The following is a 22832-nucleotide window of genomic DNA, read 5'->3' as shown; positions in this document are numbered from 1 at the left end:
AAAGTTGTGATCAGAGAGCATACACTCTATGGAGTGACCCCCTCCCATCAATATCAGCACTTCCCCAGAGGGGTTGATGTCCATTAAAAAGGGAAATGGTAACTGTTCAATGAGAGCATCAAGGGTTGATTGATTTTAGGTCTCTCCAGGTGATAGGTGGAGAGAACAAACACTGATGGTACGACCCAAGGAAACATGGATGACTACAGCCTTCAAGAGTATGTTGAGTGGCAAAGACAGGGTGGGCACATGCTGATCAACCAACAGTGACATCCCTCCATGTGCTTGTTCATCACACAGCCTGTCATTTCTGTACAAAGAAAACTGTTGAAAGGTGACAGTATCAGCATGTTTGAGAAACGTTTCCTGTAAGGAAAGACATACAGGATGGTAGGAAGTAATCAGTGCTTTGATGTCATCCAGATTAGAACATAAACTTCGACAGTTCCATTGTATCAAGGTGACCATTTTTATTTATGTGTAGGCAAATTGGGTGGAGAGCTCTTCTGTTTATTACCACACTGTTGTTTCTTTATTGTCTTCATTCGAGGGAGATCTGTTGACCTCCATGGATCATGCCCTGGATCGATTAGGCAGGTCTGTTGTTGTTGGAAGAGGATTCCAGCAACAGAGTACACGAATGAACAATCGTTTTGCATCTAGGGGTGGGAGAAGATGATGTACCCGAGGAAAAACCCATACCCGGAATCAAAGGAAGTGGACCTTGGGGTTTGCTGGAATGAATGTTAGGGAAAGAGATGGGTGTTGATGTTGATTCATCAACTTCTTTAACCATGGAGGTCAAAAGACTTCATATGGTTTGAAAATTATTCTTTTGGAGGCACAGAGATTCATTTGCACTCCCACTGTTGTAGTGGAACGAAGTGCTGCAGCATACGTTTGAGGTGAAGTGGTGGACAGCAACTTTCGGTAAGTAATGTTTTCAATCATCTTCAAATGCTGCACCTCTTTTTCTTCCAACCATTTACAGAAAGAACGAAAGTAGGATGGGTGAGAGCCATTGCAATTAATGCAATGAGGGTCTGTTTCACACTCATAGGCATCGTGGTCCTTGCCACCACAACAAACACGCATCAAGGAACCATGACATGATGTCTTCAAGTGACCAAACCACTGGCACTGGAAGCATCTGAGAGAGTTTGGAATGTATGGTCACACCTTGCAATTATGATAACCTGCCTTGATGGTGGGCAGATGGATGTTGTGATGTAAATGTTAAAAACTTTTTACAATAAAATAATTTACTGGAAAGAAAAAAAGAATGCTGTAAGGTACTGTAATTAATAAAGAGTAGTGAAGTTTATTTCTTGCATTGAAGAAAGAAGAAAAATAAGTTATCTTACAGTTTAATAAGCTAACGAGTTTTTCTTCTATTAAAAATTGACAAATCCTCACATTACTGAAGAAGATAGCATTAACACTGCTATTCCAAGTAAAAGCAAAGAAACATACATTAGTACCAGAATTATATTATTTCACATAAGACAAATTATATATTATTTACACTATAAGCATATAAAAGATTGAAAGTCAATAATTAGTAAACATATTTTATTAAATTGTCCATTTGATACAAAGTTTTGGATGAAACTTGCCATGACAACATATAAAATTAAAAACAATCTAAACTCTGGACATTTTACATTCAAACATTAAAAACATTCTGAACTTTTTACATTTGTACATATAATCAGAAATTAAGAAGTTCCCCACGTTAGTCGAGCTACATGATCAGTCTTTCTCTTCGTTGGTTTGATGAAACCTAAAAACTGGAGCTCTGAAACTGCCTGCACAAACTGAGCTCTGGAGTAACTGTTAAGATCAAACAAAATCTTCAAAACAAGTTTCAACAAGTGCATTTCATTTTAGTTTTGAAGTTAAAACAATCATGGTACAAAACACAAGTATGTGAAATTGTTCATCAGAAATAACTAAAAATAATAATCTTCAAACATTCAATGGAAAAAAAGTTTAGCTCATTTAAAATATAAAAAACCTTTTTACCCTTTGCATATAAGTAGGTAAAAATGCAGAAGTCAAAGTTTTTAAAGTTCATTCAAAATGAAATTAAGGTATTTTATTATCAATGCATGTCAATACACATGTGGAGTTAATCAGCCAAACTGTAATGTAAAGCTTGGATTTTTGATTTTGAAGGGAAATAAATTCTTAATCTTCACTTTCCTGACATGTTTTCTCCAAGTTGCACATGCAAGATATTATTTCCATCTCTATTTATACTTCTGAGTTTTAATGTGAATTACAAATTATATTTATAGATATTGTTAAAACCTTATTTGACTTTATACCAACAATAATCTTGTTTTACTTACATAAACCATATAAACCAAACAGATCAACACAAACACCCTCCTATCATATACTTCCTTTCAAAAGATGTCAATAATATTTCCTGGCATTACCATGTTTTATAGTCAAGAGAAAGAGAAAATTTTAATTTACTCTGAATTTAGATTCAAGCTTGCTGTCATCAATTTTGGCTTGACAAACTAAGAAATTATTCTAATGCACTTAAAGCTCAGTTAGAACACCAATTAAATCATAAAGTCATAGGATGTTGCACTCTTTGTTCATGTTATTAGTTTGGGTTCTTAATTGAATAGTTGAGATAAATAATATTTCGATAAAGTACTAACAATAACCCTATTACATATCTTATCAATACTCCAAATACAAAAATAAAACTCATGTAAGTACTACATTTTTTTTTTTTTTTAATTTACTGTTATAAAAGTAGCTAAAATATAAAGATTAAACATGCATCATGTTTAATAAAGAAACATAAATTTAAAAAATTTAGTAACATTTCTCCTTAAGGTATGCACGTGAGAAGCTTGTGCATAATACAATTTAATACAACTTGAGATATGCATTCACTGCGTGAGTTCTAGCTTGTTACATAGATTTAATAGTTATAAATGGTTTAAAGAGCAACATAACAATAAAATGAGATAAAAACAGATGAAATAAAAATATGATACTCTACAGCCTAAGCATTTTCAAACAATGGACTTGGAATTATATGGTATCATATTTTCAGTTAAATCGATTTCTTGAACCTGTGTTTTCCTAACATTGTGAATATGATAAGTAATTTATCTTTCTGTAATAATATGCAGTTATTTTAAAAAGAAAAAATGGTTTTAGATTTACTTCCTATTTTTACTGTGAGGGTTACAAGGTTAATTAAGCAAACTTAGCTCACATAGTGTTAAGGGAGAGAAAAACAGGTAAAATATGAAAATTACTAAAAAAACCTTGATGGTTATTTAAGTTATAGAGGTTGTGCAAGTAAAACTTGAAAGCCGTTAAATGAAAAAAAAAAAAATCTTAGCACAAAAATCCCTTGCACTCAGATTAGTCAGAAACTGGCTCCATAAATTCACAAACAAATCTTTAGTAAAAATACTTAATTAAAATATTTGATTTTTTGTGTGTAAAAGACTATTAATAGTTACTAAAAACTTGTCAAATTTTGGTGAAAAACATCAAGGTTGCACAAAGAATTAAAGTTTTGATTTTAATTCTGATTTATATGGACTGTTCTATTAACAGTATTTTATTTTTGCAAATAAGAAAGCAGATGTAACATGCAAACATTTGCCACTTTTTTTTTTATTTAAGTGAAAAGAAACAGAAAATAAAACTGAAATTTAACAGTTAAAAGATGAAGATATTTCATAGTATTGACTATAAAAACAACTTGCAAAAAATAAAACATAAATACTATAGATATCTTTTATAATCAGATTAATAATAATACAGAAAAATGTGACTGGGTGGTTACACTACAGACTGAATATTAATCTTTTATATATCTAAATATTTAAGAAAATAATTTAAAGGATACTGAAGTGTCAAATCATGCCCATCTTGTTTTTTGTTTTTTCTCTTTTCCTTAAGAACTTGTGTCATCTTTTTAGAATCATTTGCCATTTTTACCATCTTGAACGACTAGAAAAAATAAATTCCATGGCAAGGACTTGAGTAACAAAGTTTTTAAAACATACACACAAACAAATTCACATTACAAACTTTGAAATTTTACATTGCCAGTTATTTCATTGATGATTAACATCACTTTATGCCTTCAAGTTGCACATTTACCAGTTTAATGCAGTTTTCCATAAGTTTATCTTACTGAAAATTACACAATAAGCAATCACTATTACATATATTAATATTAAAAAGTATTCAAATAGTTTTTATTTTTAAACCTCACAATTTTTTCCTACAACAGAGGTGCAGGTAGTTCAACATTTTCCAATACTTGCTTAATAAAATGCAATGCTTATTTATAAAAATAAAGAAAAACAAATATTTTCCCACTTCCCTTTAAATTACAAAAACATTTAGGTTATTTCATCTTTATTACATCTTTATTACCATCTTACTTACAAATTAAACCCAGCTTTAATGTGCAAGTGTTGTAACATTTGACAAAGCCCTCTAAGTGACTTAGAAGTGAGTCTGAAGGCTTACAGTGCTAATAATCATGACATTAGAAAAACAAGCAAGTTCATGAAGTCTTGATAAAAATGAACAAAAATGCTATGACCTAAGCATTTTTGAAAGGTGGACCTTTTTTTAACTCGGGGGCAAATTCGGAATTCCAAATTTGCCTCTGAAGAAAAAGGATCTACCTTTCAAAAGTGCTTGAGTTATAGGATTTTTATTCAATGCTAATAATCAGTTTTGATACCCATGGTAGGCTTAACTTAAATAGCTTGTAGTGTAGCTTTTGTGCTTAACAACAAACAAACTACGACAAGTAGATTTCCTTGTTTAACCTTAAGGATATAAAATTTAATGAATAGGTTAAATTTAGTTGAAATTGTTACATCTTTTTTTTTTTACTTTTCTCTGTTATTAGGCAATAATTCTATACAGTTTTAGGTTCTTTGCCACAAAACAACTAATTTCACTACTGCTAACCTAACGTTAAGAAGAAAAAAGTACAATAAAAACTCACTGGAGTGTCAAAAATTCTAAATATTTTATTAAAATCTACTCAACATAAAGTTGCAATGCTTACATGTTTTACAATTGGTGGCCAGTACAATCAATAAAATTGGTTTATTTGTTTTAAAAATGGTTTACCTGCAGCCAATCGTATAAATTGATGAGACGTCCATATTCTAGATGTAGTTTATAGGCTACACAAGTATCCACCATGGAGCTACAAATTTGTGAATAATCATCTATAGAACAGCACGTACACTGTGGGTAAAAGTAACAATAAATTTTAAAATCTTGCAGCTCCATTTTTCACTAATCTCTATTGTAAAATTGTAAAAACATGCACAAACTGATTTGTTTTTGTTTTAAATTTTAAAGTTATTCTTTTATACTACAATAAATGACTGTACATTTGGTATGTTAATCATCTGATAAGCATATTATTAATATAAAATAATGACTTCTACCTACATACCATATATTTTATTGCAAAATATTTCATATTATTATTAAGATCACTATTAAAGACTAGTTCATACGTAAGTTGATCAATATTTGACTTTGCATTTTCATCAGGAGTTTGTGGATTCTAATTTAAAGCTTATTATTTCCTAATAGTGAGCTGGTAGTTAATAAATTGCTCCTGATATACAAGCAATATATTGAAGAAAAAAAAAAGGAAAATTAGGTACATTTCTTATCTTCTAAAAAGGAAGAAAGAAAAAATACATTTTCATGGAATTTTTTCCCCTTATCTGGTACAGTTGCTGTAATAACTACCACAAAAAAGCAACAGTACACAGAGCAATGCTTTTTTTTAAATTTAATTATTTTATATTTACTGAAAACAAATCATTCAAAAAACATGTAAACAACAAGCTATGAGCCCACCAGATTTAAATCCAGTTGACACTGCTGTCAGATTAATACTGCCATTTGTTAAATATAAATTAGAACTTAGCTTCTTAATCCAACATAGTACCAGTATAAAAGTAGCAGCAAAAATCGGATATTGTAATTAATCTAGAATATTTTAACCTGGAGATAAAAAGCAGGGTCCACTAAGGCCTTGCATATAGCTGATCTTGGTACTGCCATAATGTGTTGTTTTACCCTTCCTGCATCATTAAAATACAGGATTTCATGAAGTGGAAAACAGGATGGTGCCACGAGTTCTCTGTATCATTAAAAAAACAACAGAATCCTGGTTATTTGATTTTCTCAAACAAGTATAAACATGCAACTTCCAGTAATATAATGTAATAAACATTTCTTCATACATTTGAAAGTTAACTCAAGTTTGTTCATATCTTAATATTCAGTCACAACACAATATGTTATAAATATATCAAGATTTATATGTTTTTGCCTTAACATCTAATACTTTTTTTTTATCTCACCTGAACAAAGAGGTGAAGAAGTCCACAATTGTTTGACGACAATTTTCAAACTCTGTGCTCTTTCTGTTCTGAGCAAGGTCTTTTAATTTCTATAAAAGCAATAACACAGCATGACAATTACATGAAGAAGTAACTATCTTACATCCTTAGGCATGGTAAGGTAATACTGCTGTTAAATACTTATCAGCACTGTTCCGAATGTTGATGTCACCATATGCAAGGTATAATTAAACAATTAATCAGTTTATAAAACTCAGCAATTGAATTTCTGATCAATAAAATATATGACTTAATATTTTGTATACTTTACTATATCTCTGCTCTACCTTCAGCAGGCCTATGTAAACATTAAAAAGTAATGAATGCAACTGTTGTAGACTCGAGTAAGCATGGTTACTAAGACAATAAAATAATTTTTAACTGATTCTAAATTAAAATGAGAACAATTTTCATATGAAATAAAGAGAAACGTTTTTTTAAATGATTAGAGGATGAAAAATTACTTTTCATAAAGACCAAAACTGTGTCTACAAAAGAAAGAATAGTTTTAATCAGTTCTATAAATGCAATTAAGTTAAGAAATGAGAATTATGGAAAATTTTAAAAAATTTACACAAAATTTAAATTTCTTCAGATATCTTCTGTGCAAAAAAGTAGTAGAAAATCATTCTTTCATGCAAACAAAAATATAAGACAAAGAACTATAAAAATGACAATGCTTATATATTTAATTTTTGTTTACAGTGTTATAAGCTGTATATTTTAATATTATTTGACTAACTAGATGGAGTTGCAAGTTGTATGATGATGTTGAGACACATTTAGAAAGTTCTGAGAATGGATTTCAAGTTTTGCAGCACTTTCTAACACAGATTACAAATAAGGATTTGAAAAAGATGATTAGTAATTATATAGATAGAGAGCTGAATTATTCAATATGTTTTAAAGAAATATTTAGATGTGTGTTAGCTACGATGCTTGTTGAGTTACTTTGTACGAATAACTTTATTTTACCGTCAAAGGTATCGGAACCAAAGGTGTTTAGCACCCATCTGTTACACGTGACTTATAAAGAAACTGTAAATATTATTATTATATTAATTTTCTGGGAGCCATACACCCAGACTCTACTCAGTTGAGCTGCTTTTATCAGCACAGGAGGCTCTTTTAGCAGCTCATAAAACTTTCAATATTTTATTGAAAATATTCATGTCTAGCCAAGCACCCCTACTTTGCATTTCCTTCCTACACCACTGACATTTATCCTAATATTGTTAAAGAGGCTTGAACATCATTTTTAATGCAAGTCTGCAAAAAGTGTACAATTGTTTAAACTCGTATTGATGTTAAAGAAGAACAAAAATTAATGTGAAAGTTTCTTGGACTGAACGTTGATTTATTTTCAAAAGACAAATGACCCTTCCAATGATAGAACATTGATATAAACAGCAGATTTAATGCCAAGATAATTTGTTTACACATTGTATATCATTTTCAAAACATTTAAAGAAAAAAAAGAGAATAAATATTTAATGTATTTTTTGAAGAGAATAAATTGAGATTGGACAATCTGGATTTTTTCACACCAGTTAGAACTATGGAATGTAATACAATTACTTGAAAAACACTTTTTTAATATTTAGTAGAGAAAAATGAGTGAATAATTATCATGAGAAGAGAAGATACTTTTCCATTTTTTAAATACTATAACAGTCCTCCCTCTTTAAGGTGAATGACAACATGATTTGTTAAACATTTCCCAGTTTATAATTATTTTTGATTACAATAAACATAAATTTTAAATCAGATGTAGCTGCCATACAGACAAGGAATTTAATATTTTAATTTCTAAACATTTCTAGAGCAACATCAAGATATTAAAAACTATACAGAATTTCAAAGATCTGTTCACAATTAAAGCAAAAAAACAAAACAAAAAACAACTGAAGCATTTGACAAGAGTTGACATGCAGTTTTTAAATTTGGTGTTCATTGCATTTATGTTATGATGTCTTTTTATCAATGTTCTATGCCATTCAAATGGGTAATTGATAACAGACACACAACACCACTAAACTGATATGAAAATCAGCTCTACAGCACAGGATTAAGCCTAATTCGTTATACAGAAAATATCATTGACAAGTATAATAAAAAAAATTGTATCCTTTAGTGAAAGATGGACTATACAGTGTGATATTTAGTTTAAAGGAAATGTGTTATAGGTCATTTAGTTTTGTTTTGTAAGTTTTTACCTTCATAAAAATATTTTTTAGAAATTAAACCTACACTTACTTCTTTCAACTGTGATCTACTTGTCATTTTTCCAAAGTCCACAATCACAGATTGTTTTTGTTTCCTTTGTGTTTCATCAGAGTTGGCTACATATATAGACATTTAATTAAGAGAAAAATGTCTTTCAAATGATGGTTAAAAAAAAAGTTATATTTTAAATGTAAAAACATAATATATTAACCATTTGACAATAAAACTTTTTTTAAATTATGTGTGAAATTAAGAAATGTTTTAAATTTAAAAAAAAATTGGAGTATAACAATTAATTTAATAATTTATCAACATTCTTTATAATATTGTATTTAACTGTTAATTGATATAATACTTTAGTTTTTAACTAATTAAAAAAAACATAAGCCTAAGTACTGTTAACATTTAATGTAGATTAAATTCAAAATGTATAATTATTTTTTAGCAATCTTTGATAACTTGTCTAAGAAAAGTGAAACTGCACACTTAAGGACTAGAATGTTCAGTGAAGATGATTTTAAGTTGTACAAACTCTTAAATAAGTTGTTATAAAAGAATGTTTAAATATTAAATCAATACATTTTTATGTATGTAGATTGATATCCAGCAAGATTTTCTTTCCGTACTTTTCTTCAGTAACAAAATGATCTTAAAACAAATTTTTGCTTACTTCAAGTTCTGGTAGATGTACTCAAAGTTCTTCTCACAAACATGACATGTGAAAATGTAAACAGGCAGCCCTAAAATATACAAAAAATTACCCATTTCTTTTATATGATGTAAATTAGTTACAAACTCTTGAAGCTTTCTCTTGACTTCTTGAAGCTGACTCCAATGTTGTATTTCATTGTTATCTAAAAATGACTGGCAAGACAAGAGGCGATCTTCTAGTTCATTTCGAGATAGCATTCTATAAATTTAAATTATTAGTTAATATAAAAAAGTAAACAATCAACCAAAGCCAATATAAATATAATTTTAATGAAACCAGTAGTTACACTTTTCTTTTAATGAAGAACTTCATCAAAAAAAATTTTACAACTAAGAACTAAAGATAAAACAATATGCAGACTACAGATAGTTTCCAAAAAAAGCTATTAAAAAAATTATCTAAAAAACCAAGCCCAGACTTCAGACATTTATTTAACACTGATATTAACAGAAATAGTCTACTTGAGTCGTATATTCATTTAACTTTGTTTTAGAGATTTGTCAAAAGCTAAAAACAGCCACTTGAAGATCTTAAGCCTAAGATATACCTCATACTAAAATATTATATTTCCAAGAAAAAACTTTACAGCTATCCGATTTCCACAGCTAAATATTTGCTGACATACTATGCATAAGGATGGGTATAGCAATTTCTATTAACAAATAATAAATCAAGATTATTTATAGATATGACTCAATGCTAAATACAATCATATAATTTCAGTTTTAAAACAATTTATTCTTCAAAAAATATAACTTGTTTTAAATATACAAATTTCTAATTGAAGTACCATTTTTTTAAATATTTAATTCTTAAAATCAAAACCAGCATTTATGTTATACAACAATTATAAAAGTGGTATCAAACCATAGATGTGGGGTTGAGTTTTTATCATTCAGGCATGATAACCTTTTAAAAGTTAAACAATATTAACATTTTGTAAAATCAAGTCTGAACAATTGCAGAAACATAAACACAAAAACAACAACAAAAAGAAAATTTTAATGTATGACAGGGTGACCAATGATCTTATAAACTACAAAACATAAGGTGGTGGTTCATGGATAACACTAAAATATCAACAATAGCCTCTTCTTGCTCAAGTCAACAGATTCTTAGAAACTGTCATTTAAAGAAGATTGGACAAATGATATTTATGCATCAAGCAGCAAACATAGTAATTTATAATTACTATACACAACTTATGAGTACCAAGTACCTGTAACTTACATAGTTCTAACAAACAGAAGTGTCATATGATTTTTTTCTTCTCAAAGAGATAAGTATTGCAAATGTGATATAAACTTGGAAGTTGTATGTATAGAAAGAAAGTCACAGGCTTTGGCCAACTGTTCTAACAATCAATAATAAACACATTGTACAAGGATAAACAAAGTTTTCTTCATTGTCACATAACTGGTTGAGTGATGACATGATTTCACTTGTACTAGCTGTTTAAACCTTTGAAAAGAAAATAGGATGCAATGTAAGCAGCGAGTTTATATTAATATTGATGTGATTAGTAAATTATTAATGTGTAATGTGACTTATGTATTATAAAATGGTGATAGGTGATATTTAATGTTATGTATAGTTAACCTTTCCACAATGAGTAAATGAAAGAATACATTTCACTATGTTTCAGAGTTACATTCAAAACTTAATGAAAGCACTTTATCATCAATTTATAAAATAATATTAGCATCAAAATGAAGTCAGTGAATTAAATTTTGTAAGGAGATATTTTTAAGTATTGTTAAGCTCCTCTGGTATAAGAATTGTGACATTTGCTCTTTAGGTTTTCCTTCTTTAATTTATTGACCACCCCTATGAGAAGTACTGAATGTAACATCAATTAATCATTATAAAACAAATATTACTCAGAAAAATCACAATTTTTATATACTTCAATTTTATTTGTTTATGAAGCTAAAAACTAGAAAACCAGACCCAGTACCTACATCTACTCTTTTACAAATTGTCTAGTTCTGACATTTTATACTAAATGTTTATAACTGAAATAAAACCAATACTTTAATCTATCAACTTATAAATTAAATTATTTTCTGAAAATGGTATTTTCTATTTCATCTTTCAATTTCAAATTTATTCTCATGAAAGCAATGACAAAAAATTTAGATTAACTTTTCAAGGCTTTTATGACATTCTTAGAAAGCCAGAAAAACTGTATAGTTATAGGACATTATTTGCTTTTTGCATATTATTATTGTGTTCTTAGGCAAGCATTTAATTTTTAAAAAATGCTTGAATTTTGAAAATATTAACTTAATTTGTAAAATATGGACAACATTTTAAGAATTTAAATTATATAGTTTACAAGTTCCCAAGTATCAAAATCATGATTAAAATATATCATTTAAATTACTTCCATATGTTATTTTAGACTCAGTTCTTTAAAATTAAGCCCAAATAGTTATTAGGCTGAAAATAAATTTAAAAAGAAAAAAATACTATAAATATTGATACCATAAACAAACTTTTATTTAGTAATGTAGTGGTAGTAAAAGCTGGTTCAAGGCTATTAACAAACTGTGTTCTGAAAGCTTAAATTCATCATAAATTTGAATAAACTTGAATTTCAATAGCAGTACGCATCTAAATCAGAAACTTTTGTATATGCTAGTTTAGAAAGCCATTCACAGAATTTTGGTATTCTTAACTAATATTTTGAAAAAAAAAAAAAAAAAAGGTAGATCAACTTTATTAACATGCTTCACAAACAATTTGCAAATGAATGAATAAACTAATTTTATGTCATTTTAAATTGTTACTGTTTTTCCAGGCTTCCATGTTTCAAAATAATAGAATGAAAGATAAAATATACAATGCCCTGCCAAAATGTGAAAAAGAAATTTATTATGAATACAGAAACAGAACAAACAGGTTTAACAGTACAAGTGAAGTGTGTGCATGATGTTAAAATACCACAAATTATGTAAATTTGAGAGAAAGATATGATTGCAGAAATGAAAGAGTAATTATAATTCTTGGTCATCCATGACACCTCTCAAAAGATATGAAAAACTCAAAGTTAATTTAACTTACCCCAAAATTTTAGTGGCTTTCGTATATTCTGGTGTTTCACTAATATTTTTTTCTAAGGCAAGAACATATATTTCTCTCATCTAAAAAAATGAAATTAAAGTAACTGATAAAGAAATTCACAAACAAATGGTTAGTATGTATGTAAATGATTACTGAGAGATTAATACACAATAAAATTTTATCCAAACCAACAGGAACTTCTTAATGTGCTCATTATTACCTTGCTTTTGTAATAAAAAAGAAAGAAAGAAACTGAATGGAAGTAGATTGAACCACTAGATCCAGGTGTTTAAGTAAATAAACAAACATTAAAGTCTCTACTGCTACTAATTCACGTAGATTAAGTGGAAAAACCATGTAAAATTTATTATTTAATACATTGACAAACATTATTTCTAATTAGCTCCAAGCACAATTCAAAATTAATAGTTAAAAGAATCATATTGGATCAACTGAGTTTAACTGTTTATAATACTTAATGTTTAAAATTACTACTTGTACTCAACCTCTTCAATACAACACCAATGTTTATTTACTGTGTTGAAAATGCTTTGTTGTTATAATGTTGGAGTTTTCCTATAAACTTCCAAAGCCATTAAAACAAGCTTTTTTCTTTTTTTGTTGTTATTCCAGGGTAGAATCTTTTGTTCTGTTATATTGTATTCAGCCATCAAAAATTGCTTGTATGACATTTTTAGGCCTACTACTTTTATTTATGTAATTTATTCATTTTTATACAAGCAAAATACTTTACTTGCATCCAGTATTTAAAAAAAATATTTAGGCTTTTCAGACACCCACTATTATAGTGGAACATAAGGGTAGAAAACCTCTTGCACAAGTGGAAGCACAGATGATCTTTTTCTAAATCAGCAGGTCCAGCCATGCTGAAAATATTGTAAAATGACCATTTGTTTCAATTAATTTGCACAAGGGTGTAGAAAAGGGATATTGGGATGATACCCAAGATGAAAAGATTGTCATACAAGGACAGGCTAACATTTCTAAAGATGTTTATTTTCCCTTAAAATACAGTTAGAAAGTATCTAACTGATGTGTTTAAGATTATTAAGGGAAACTACAGTGTTGATACATCATTTTTTTAATACTTGATAGGCAAGGTAGGGGTCATTTTGAGCTTGGAAAATTTTAGTTTTTTAACAGGGAAACTATCATTTGGTTTGAATTTTACATAATGATATACAAGAATAGTCTGTATTAGCCATTCCTAATTTAGCAGTGATTAAACTACAGGGAAGGTAGCTAGTGACCACCACCCACTACCAACTTTTAGGCTACTCCTTCACAAACCAATGGTGGAATTATTTTTCAAATTATAATACCCCATGAATGAAAGGGTGAACATGTTCAGTGACAGAGAATTGAAGCTGTGACCCTCAGACTGCAAGTTCAAAACTCTAATCACCTTATTTATCAAGCTTTCCCTTAAACTATCTTAAATACACTATATCCAACATACCTGAAGGTAACCCATTCCAAAGGCCAGTTAGATATGGTGTATTTAAGATAGTTTAATGGAAAGCTTGATAAATAATTGAAAGATAAAAGGTGGTTTAGTGTGTTTTAACTGGATAGAATAACCTACATGAGCAGTTCTAAAACCTTTCAGTAAAATAGCCCACCTTAATTTCCAGAAGTTTCCCATGCCTACTGCAGAAAATTATAAAAGATGATACATAGAGCAGTTTGTTTCATAATTGTAATGGTTGGTTTATATTTAGGATATTAATTTATGGTTAGCATTTTGCAAGATGTTATGTAGCTTGAATTAAAATTTTTACTGTTCTGCAACAATTTTAAAAACTATTATCATTTAATCTTATACCTTATTTCACTCCACCTCTTTTTGAATTATGACCTTCAAACCGATATTCTACTACAGCCAAGATAAATTAATGGGTTACTTTTATCCTTAAATTTTAGGTTATATTTTATACCAAACTTAAAACCACTTCAAGAAATAACAAAAGTTCCTTTACAGTCTTTTACAAGGACTTCTGCTGTTATAACGTTCAAAAGGGAAGCAAATATTACATTGAAACAGCAAAGCTGTGTTTGCATGGTTAAAGAAAATACTTTCTCTACTAAGTCAAATGCTGAGTTAAATAATGAAGTAAAATAAAATGTACAGAACTCAAAAATATTATAAACATTCTGTAAAAACAACAGCAGTGAGTGTCTTTTACAAATATATCTACTTATATATTAATGATTCACACCCAATTAACCCCACACACATTAATTTACCCCAAATTTACAGCAACAATTTTTCAACATGTGGTAAATATAAATTCCTATATATTTTTTAAAAAATGCTTAACCATTTCTAAATATGCATGCTAATTTCTTACTTTAAACAAGAGATTTCACATCACAGTATAAAGTTTTCTATATCATAACCAAAATTCCAGAACAGTGAGAAGGATGACATCATAGCAATTTAGTAAAATTAAAACTCATTTTAACACACACTTTAAATATAATGTCCATCTTACCTTATTTAATATATAAATGTATGTTAACAGTCTACACTCAAAACAACTTTAAACAAATTTATTTGGCACTTTTCTTAAATTGTACCAACTTTTTTCTTGGTTTCTTAAAAACAAAATCCAAGTTAACACAAATTTTACAGAAAAATTGCATTTATATTGAGTCAGCCTTTAGAACTGCTCTGTTAAACCCAAAGTACATTCACACAAGTCATATGAACATATTGATTAAAATATGAATTTTCAGATAAGACATCGTAAGAAATCCTTAACGAAGTTCCATGAAAAAATAATTCCAGTCACCATGTTGTTATGTTTACTGAAATCTAATGACAAATAATTTATATCTTAGAACAGCTGATATGGGTATTAACACTTTAACTGATAAGGAGAGAACAATATTTCGACCTTCCTAGGTCATCTTCAGGTTAAGAAAGAGAGAGTATTTGAAAGTGACAATTGATGGACACAAGTCTTAGGTACAGGAGTATACAGCAACTAAAACCAAAATGAAGCCAATATGAAGGAACACCTTTATACCCATACTAATTAATAACCCAACATCCACCTGCAACTGCAATGCCCCCTACAATCCAGTACCCGTTTATACCAGTCCCAAAGAAATGTGTCCATCAACAGTCATGTTCAAACTCTCTCTCTTTCTTAACCTCAAGATGATGCAGAAAGGTTGAAATATTGTTCTCTCCTTATCAATTAAAGTGTTAATACCCACACTAGCCATTCTGAAATATATTTTTATTTTACGTAGGTTTCTCATCATCAAAAACAAAGAATTTAGTCCTAAGTTTGGTATAGCATTAGTTTTTGAGCTACATAAAGTTTAATACCACAAAAAACATAATACATCTCCATTAGATACAGCACATCATTGTACTCAGGTAACTGTAAGATTTCTACATTAACACTATTTATCAATGGAGGCCAAAACCCCATCAGATATTTGAAAATACTGTGCAAAATTATTTAAGCATAAAATTGCTTGTGTGTCAAAAATATATAGTTAGTTACAAGTTCCTTACCAACATACAAGTCAGAGAAAAATATGTAAGCAAAAAATAGCATAAATTGCTATTACACTAATTGCTGCTGAGTTAGTTTCTACAGAAGATGAGTGATTTCATTTTTGAGAGGGGTTATTTCTTTACATTTAGTATTTTAACAGGCAAAATCATAAAATGACTCAAAATGTGGACATCTACTGAAACTAAAATGACTAATTTTAAAAATAATTTGAAGTATTATTAAAACTGAGATACAAACTTGTTGAAAATCCCTCTTACTTAAGTCTGTAATATTATGCAAATTAGATAATGCAGGGATTCAACCTTAAAAACTGAATGCATAAGCAATGTCTCTAACCAACAGCTTACATTTGCAACTTCTTGCCATCCCAACTACTGACAAATGTTGCAAGTTTGCTAAACAAGATTATTATACATACACTATCTCTCTTTTGGAATGAAAAAGAAATATACTATAACTAAACTCTACTCCTGAACACTTAAGAAAGCATAGTGTACACACACAAATGTTTGATCATTCTCACCTGTTTACCTAATGGATGACTAGGAAGATCTTTAACAAGGACATGAAGACATCCAACTAATCCAAACATTTTGTGCTGGTAGGTATGCAGCTCTTCTAATAGTTTGAACACAAGATCCTATATATTTAACAACAGAGTACAAGAACAAAATAGTTTAACATGAAAATATAATGAAATAGAGAATTTCAAATGAAAGCATAATATTATTCAACAAGCAAGAATGAAAAAATACTTTAAATGTGTTTAATGAAATACTAACAGTTAGGTCTTAACGCTAAAAAAGGAGTCTGTTCAAATCTTTTTTGCCATTTATAACATTTAGATGTGTTTGTTAAATATTAATTCCAAGCACAGAAGAATACTTAGTCAAATAAAATATTTGAAATAAGTTTAAAAATATCTTTGAACAATTCTGTGAAAAAAATATAACTGCTTTCCACTACTGTAGGTTATTATGTATCACATGTCAAATGCAACAGGTTCCCACCACTCTACAATTTACAACTATATGTGTAGATGCTGCAATAGTACAGTTAACAATTTTGTTAGTTTACTTGCATTTTGGCTCAAAAAGAAAACATATAATCCCCGACTTTTCAACACACAAGTAATTTAATAATCAGTCACATATATATTTATTGTATGTAGTTACAAATTCCAAGTTGGTCTCCATGTATTTTAAGGATACACACACATACCTAATGGCAATATGTGTGAGATTTTTGTTAAGTAGAGTGGTTAGCAATGCATGCTAATAGAGAAATTGTGCCAATTCTTATGGAAAAATATTGTCATAATGTGGCCACTAACTTCCAAGAGCAATGCTTATTTTAAAGGAAACTGACAACTGCACATCTAGTGGCATATTTCTCACAAAGCTTACTTTTCCAGAGTATATGACCTTTAGACAGTGGTCATCACAGTGTACAAAGTACTGGACTAACACAGAAATGCATTCTACACTAAAATTTATACTTTTACCAATTAAAATATCTTTAAATATAAATTTCTAATATACATATAACCATACAGGCTCAAAATGTAGCAAGCATTTAAAACAACTACTACATTGTTACAAAACACACATCATATTTAATAAAGAAAAGCATTTTCATGTTTAAGACTAACAAGTATCTCATGATGAAGTTAGACTGGGTTTGTTCATAAATTGTAAGTTAGTATTTTACTTAATAAAATATTTCCCAGATACAGTAAGAGAACACTACTACTTAAAACTTTCTGAAGCTAACCAGCTAATTTAAAAACAATTCTTGTGACTTCCTACAGGCATGTTAAAAAGAAATAACAGAAAATACACAGTTAATAAGGAAACTTGTATTACTGTGTTTTACATCAAATAGAATGAATTTCTTCATTTATTGAATTCCTCCCCACTCAAAAAAAAGGGACTTACTACATTCTTACTGTAACTTTGGACACATATTAAAAAAATTACAGTGATTCATTATCAGAAGTTAGAGGGAAAATAAAGTAAATTATTTTATTTGTACAAAACTCCCTATCTTTAATCTCAACAATAAAGTTTAGATAACTGCATTATTTTTGACTTCACAAATAGCTTTTACAAAAAGGAAATAACTGTTTGGACCAAGAGAAATTAATGTACTTAAATGTAATATAATGCTCATTTAAATCACATATTAACAGAGCAATGTAATGTTTATTATTTGGAATAATATATATTAAAATTAAGTAGCAGTGTCATAAAGAGAAAAGTGACAAAGTTGTTGTCTATTCTTTAAAATGCAATTTCTAAAACTGAAAACAAAAGTTCATTTAAACTATTAGTACTGTTATCAAGAGAATTACTAAACCACATTCAGGATGATGTAAAAATGGCTAAACTTGAGTAACAAAATGCTTACCTTATAGACTGTATTATTTCCTGGGACACTTTGGCAATTCTTTAAATACCTAAAATACCCAGCAGAAATATTACTTTGTATCATAGTATTATTTTACAATTGAAATAATCTAATAAAAATTAAGTAATTTGTTTATTATCTAAAGTTAAAGAATAAACACAATAATAATTGTTAAACTCTTAAAACTATAACAATGAGTCACAGGTCATGTCCTATCATTTGTTAACTTGCATTCAAAATTTTATTCAACTACTATTTTACTAATTTATCTCCTTAAATTCAGTATTAAACTATAGGTTATAATTCAGTTTTTCATGGTATAAATTATTTAACTTCTTGATTCTAAGGTAAATATTTAAAAAACACACTTAACCCTTAAATGACAGTCACCATCAACTGAAGCTGCTACCTACAACATTCCTGCTGTTTAAGGGTTAAACACTGATTTTTGTGTGTCACATGGTACGATGAAAGCAGCACTGGTTCAAATTATATGTTTTTGATGTCAAAATATATAAATTTTAAGTTTTGTGTCAATTAGGAATTCAAATTACAAATATATAAAAGCCAGAATACAAAATAGAAATATCCTATCTTTATATATGAGGAGATACCATAATGCACTGAATCAAACACAGTAGCCTCCCACTCACCTCCTTCAAATTTTTAAAATAATCCATTGTATACATTTAATTCTAAATATGACATAAAAATAACCAATAGAAAGCTCAGAATGACCCACAAGTGGTTTTCCCAGTGATTTTTAAATATGCAGTGTCATTCGTTTCTTTCTAGAGAAACCTTCGTGCTGGTAAGTTGAATCTTTTAGCCTATTTGATTTTTTTTAAATCTATATACAGCTACATTAGTACACTAGATAAATTATAATAGATTTATATGGTATCTATATAGTAATTTATAATTTTGTGGTTACTTCAATGTAAAAATAAGACCTAAAAAATTTTATGTTTCACATCCTACATGTGTGAGAATTTCGTAAGGCTAAGTAACCTAAAAATGCAGCAATCAAGTACAAAGATCGAAAGCAGAAGAGATAAATGCTTGCTTTACTTCTTTATTTACTGTTCTGCATTTTAAGAAAAATAAATTTAAAAATCTTATTTGTAAGTAGTAATAATGTATATACATATCTAACGTATTATAACTGAAACATGCTTTTATAAAATACTAGTCCACTAAAAAAAAATAAAAAAAAAATATCAAAATTGTCACTATGCAAAGGCTAAAGTCCAGTTTTATATTCTTGGATATGATATTATGAGTGTACAGGTTTTGTAACTTCTATTTAGCCAGCAATGGCTGAAAGTTTGAAATAATAAATATATATAAATGTATAAAGTTATAATTTTAAGCTATTTTGATTAAATATTTGTGTTTCAGAGTAATAATTTGTTGTCATTCTAAAAAGAAAAAAGTATAATTTAACAAAGATTCTGATTTAGTGGTGAAGATAACAGATAAAATAGAAGTTCTTTTCTGAAAAAAAAACTTTTGATAATTTTCTGGAGGCTATAATTTGAAAATTTTTTCATGCATAAAAGTATTTTTAATTTTGAACTGAAAATTACTCTGCATGTTACCTAGTCAGTATTCTAAAAATATCTTTAATTAAAATATCTTACAACTTAATTTATGAAACTAATTTTTTTTTGAAAGCCTTCTAATGTTTACTAATAACCTGAGAAATTTTGTAAACATATGCATACATTATCAAAAATCATGGTATGAATACTTTTTTGAATGCTTTTGTGGTTATGAGTTCTATGGATTCCATCTAACCTTTAATGAAAGGGTCAAATAAGTACTCACAACATTCAACATATTCATGCTAACAAAAGTAAAGAAAAACTTACAATGTATTCATATAATGCTGTTTAGACTGGAGGATTCTGAATCTAAATTGCAAAACATTTTTTTCTGGCACACAGTTAAAGAAAAATAAAATTTTGTTTACATGAGAAATCTAAACAAAATACAAGACAAAAATCTTTACTTACCGCCTAAAAGAAGGAAGTTCTTTTATGGCTGCAAGTTCTGATGTTCCTAAATTTTCAATACGATCTTTTAACTGTGACTGATCACAACATAACATTGTTGTAGCAGATGTGTAGAAATGTTCAAAAAGACAGAACTATAGAAGAATAAATTAAAAATAACCAACAATAAATGTAATACACATGAACATAGAATAAAAAGATGTGTACATTCCTTTTCAAAGCTAATATTCTAAGCTATAAAATTAAGCCACAAAATAAAATTTTAAAGTTACATGAAGTGTTGTATATTTGTGTAACTAAAGTAAAAAAGTGTTGAGATATTCTGTTTATATATACATATATATAAAAGTCCAAATCCAGAATGGAAAACATGGAGGACCACAGCAAAAGTTCAAAAATTAAGAAGGTGTAAAAAACTCAGGGGCTTATGGAATGTTGTGATACCCAAATCATTCACCATCTGTAGCAAGATGTAGACACAGAATCCAACATGATTCACCATCTGCAGCTACTTGCGAAAACGGAACCAAACGTCATTTATTATATGCAGCCAATTGTGGACATGGAACCCAACATCATTCAACACCTGCGGCCAGTTGTGGGCACAGAAACCAACATCATTGGCAATCTACAGGCAGTTACAGACATGGAACTCAACGTCATTTATTACCTGCAGCCAGTTGCAAGCATGCAACTTACATCTTACCATAATTTTTTGTAATGGGTAAAGTTCCACTTGGCTTGTTATTTACAATTTGATGTGTTAAATATATCCATCACGACTGCCTTTTGATTGGCAAGTTAATAAAAGCCTCCAAAATATCAAAATTTTATGCCTTTACTGGCAAAACCACTGTCACAAATAAATGAAGTTTTTGTGAAATGTATAATTATCTTTGTTTTTTTTGTTGAATTCTTTTATTTATTCTCTAACAGGATGCAAACCATGAATCTCAGATGTACAATCTAATAAGCAAGTATGCCCAACTCAATATATATAATTATTTACAGTATTTAAGACCAATCTAGTGTATATGGTTTTCCAAAAACTATAGGTCAAGGGTTTCTTAATTTAACTGTAATTTACACTCAGTTTTTGCTGAACTAATTTATTAAAGCTAAAATGATGTAGTGATCAACACTCTACAATTTATGGAAAGGATACCAATGATGAACTTTTTTGTATGATAATAAGAACTGATACAACATTTTATTTTAAAAAACAAATTATTTTAATTCAACATATTTGATGTAACTTATATATACTACAACTTAAATATTTTTTGTGTAAACAGAAAAGTTAACAAACTTCAACACATCAATTTATTTCTAATTCAAATCATTATTCACTCTCACTTTAACCTGTTCACTCAGCAGTTTTTTTACTTAGTTTATTGCTGTGATAAGATGGTCATTAGGAAAATCATATACACTTCCAAAAAATGAATGTTAGTTGGATTATGTATTTCACGTACCTCTATCTTTAAATACTTTTATTTATAGTATTAAAAGTTTTGGAATTTGTTTCAAACTTATTTCTAACCATGTAGAATATTTTCAGCTCAAGGGAATAAAGTTGTAAGAATATTTGAAGGGATTTATTAATCTTCAACCATTACGACATTGATATTTTACTCTATGGTTAAATACTCAAGCCAACACTTATTTTATTGTTATAAAAATTATTCTTATCATTTTCGTTTTATTTCACAATAGAAATATTCAACAAACTTGCATGAAAAATGTAATATTTTTTACCTTCAACATGTGAATTAAATTGGCAACTGAAAAATCATGAAACAGCACAACATCCACCAGAAGTTGAATGACCCTTGGTCCCAGATTAAATGGCACACTTGGATTAATGATAATCTGAAAATATTACAATTATATTAGAGCTTATTTATTAACAGCTTCTCAGATAATACATGGTCTGAATGTAATCTGAGAACTCATGAGTTATTATGGGAAGCGATTTCTCTAACCTCCAAAAAAGCAGAATAAAATTCTAATACTTTGTCCATGAATACCCCCTTTTTTGTTAAGTGAGAAAACTGCTAAAGGCAAATTGAAAAAATTCCCTTTATATTATATATTTCAACAACAAAAAAACTATTAAAAATTAAAGAATGAAATTCTTAGAGATTTCTAAGGAAAAGCCTGCTTTAAAAGTTTTGGGATGGATGTTTCAAGCCACCAGTGCAAACCATCATAGAATCAAATCAATTAAGTTATGCATGATAAATATTGTTGAAATGTATGTTTAATTGGAGAGCTTTCTGTGTAACATCCAGAAATGTTAAAGAACCTCGTTGAAGTAAAAAAATTCCCAGTCTCAGGTTAGAAACATGACATCACCAAAACTTGACCAAAGCTGGGACTGTGTGGATGTATGATTTGATAC

General features: G+C 28.7%; 1 protein-coding gene across 1 annotated transcript in view; it reads right to left on the bottom strand.

Annotated features, from left to right (window-relative positions):
• Positions 1-1555: 1555 nt before the first annotated feature.
• Positions 1556-22832, bottom strand: part of Orc3 (origin recognition complex subunit 3) — a 40674-nt gene continuing 19397 nt past the window's right edge. Inside the window, exons 9-20 of the mRNA XM_076448683.1 lie at positions 22187-22300; positions 20429-20562; positions 18411-18459; positions 16525-16641; positions 12445-12524; positions 9428-9576; positions 8697-8782; positions 6402-6490; positions 6040-6178; positions 5143-5262; positions 3893-3996; positions 1556-1824 (exon numbers count right to left, since the gene is read on the bottom strand). Coding sequence (XP_076304798.1) covers positions 1719-1824; positions 3893-3996; positions 5143-5262; positions 6040-6178; positions 6402-6490; positions 8697-8782; positions 9428-9576; positions 12445-12524; positions 16525-16641; positions 18411-18459; positions 20429-20562; positions 22187-22300 — 1287 coding nt within the window. The 3' untranslated portion in view covers positions 1556-1718. The remainder of the gene's footprint in view (positions 1825-3892; positions 3997-5142; positions 5263-6039; positions 6179-6401; positions 6491-8696; positions 8783-9427; positions 9577-12444; positions 12525-16524; positions 16642-18410; positions 18460-20428; positions 20563-22186; positions 22301-22832) is intronic.

The sequence above is a fragment of the Tachypleus tridentatus genome, chromosome 8, assembly GCF_004210375.1.
Source record: "Tachypleus tridentatus isolate NWPU-2018 chromosome 8, ASM421037v1, whole genome shotgun sequence".
In the NCBI taxonomy this organism is placed as follows: domain Eukaryota; kingdom Metazoa; phylum Arthropoda; class Merostomata; order Xiphosura; family Limulidae; genus Tachypleus; species Tachypleus tridentatus.
Note: the sequence above shows the minus strand (reverse complement) of the source record. Positions and strands in the feature narration are given on the sequence as shown.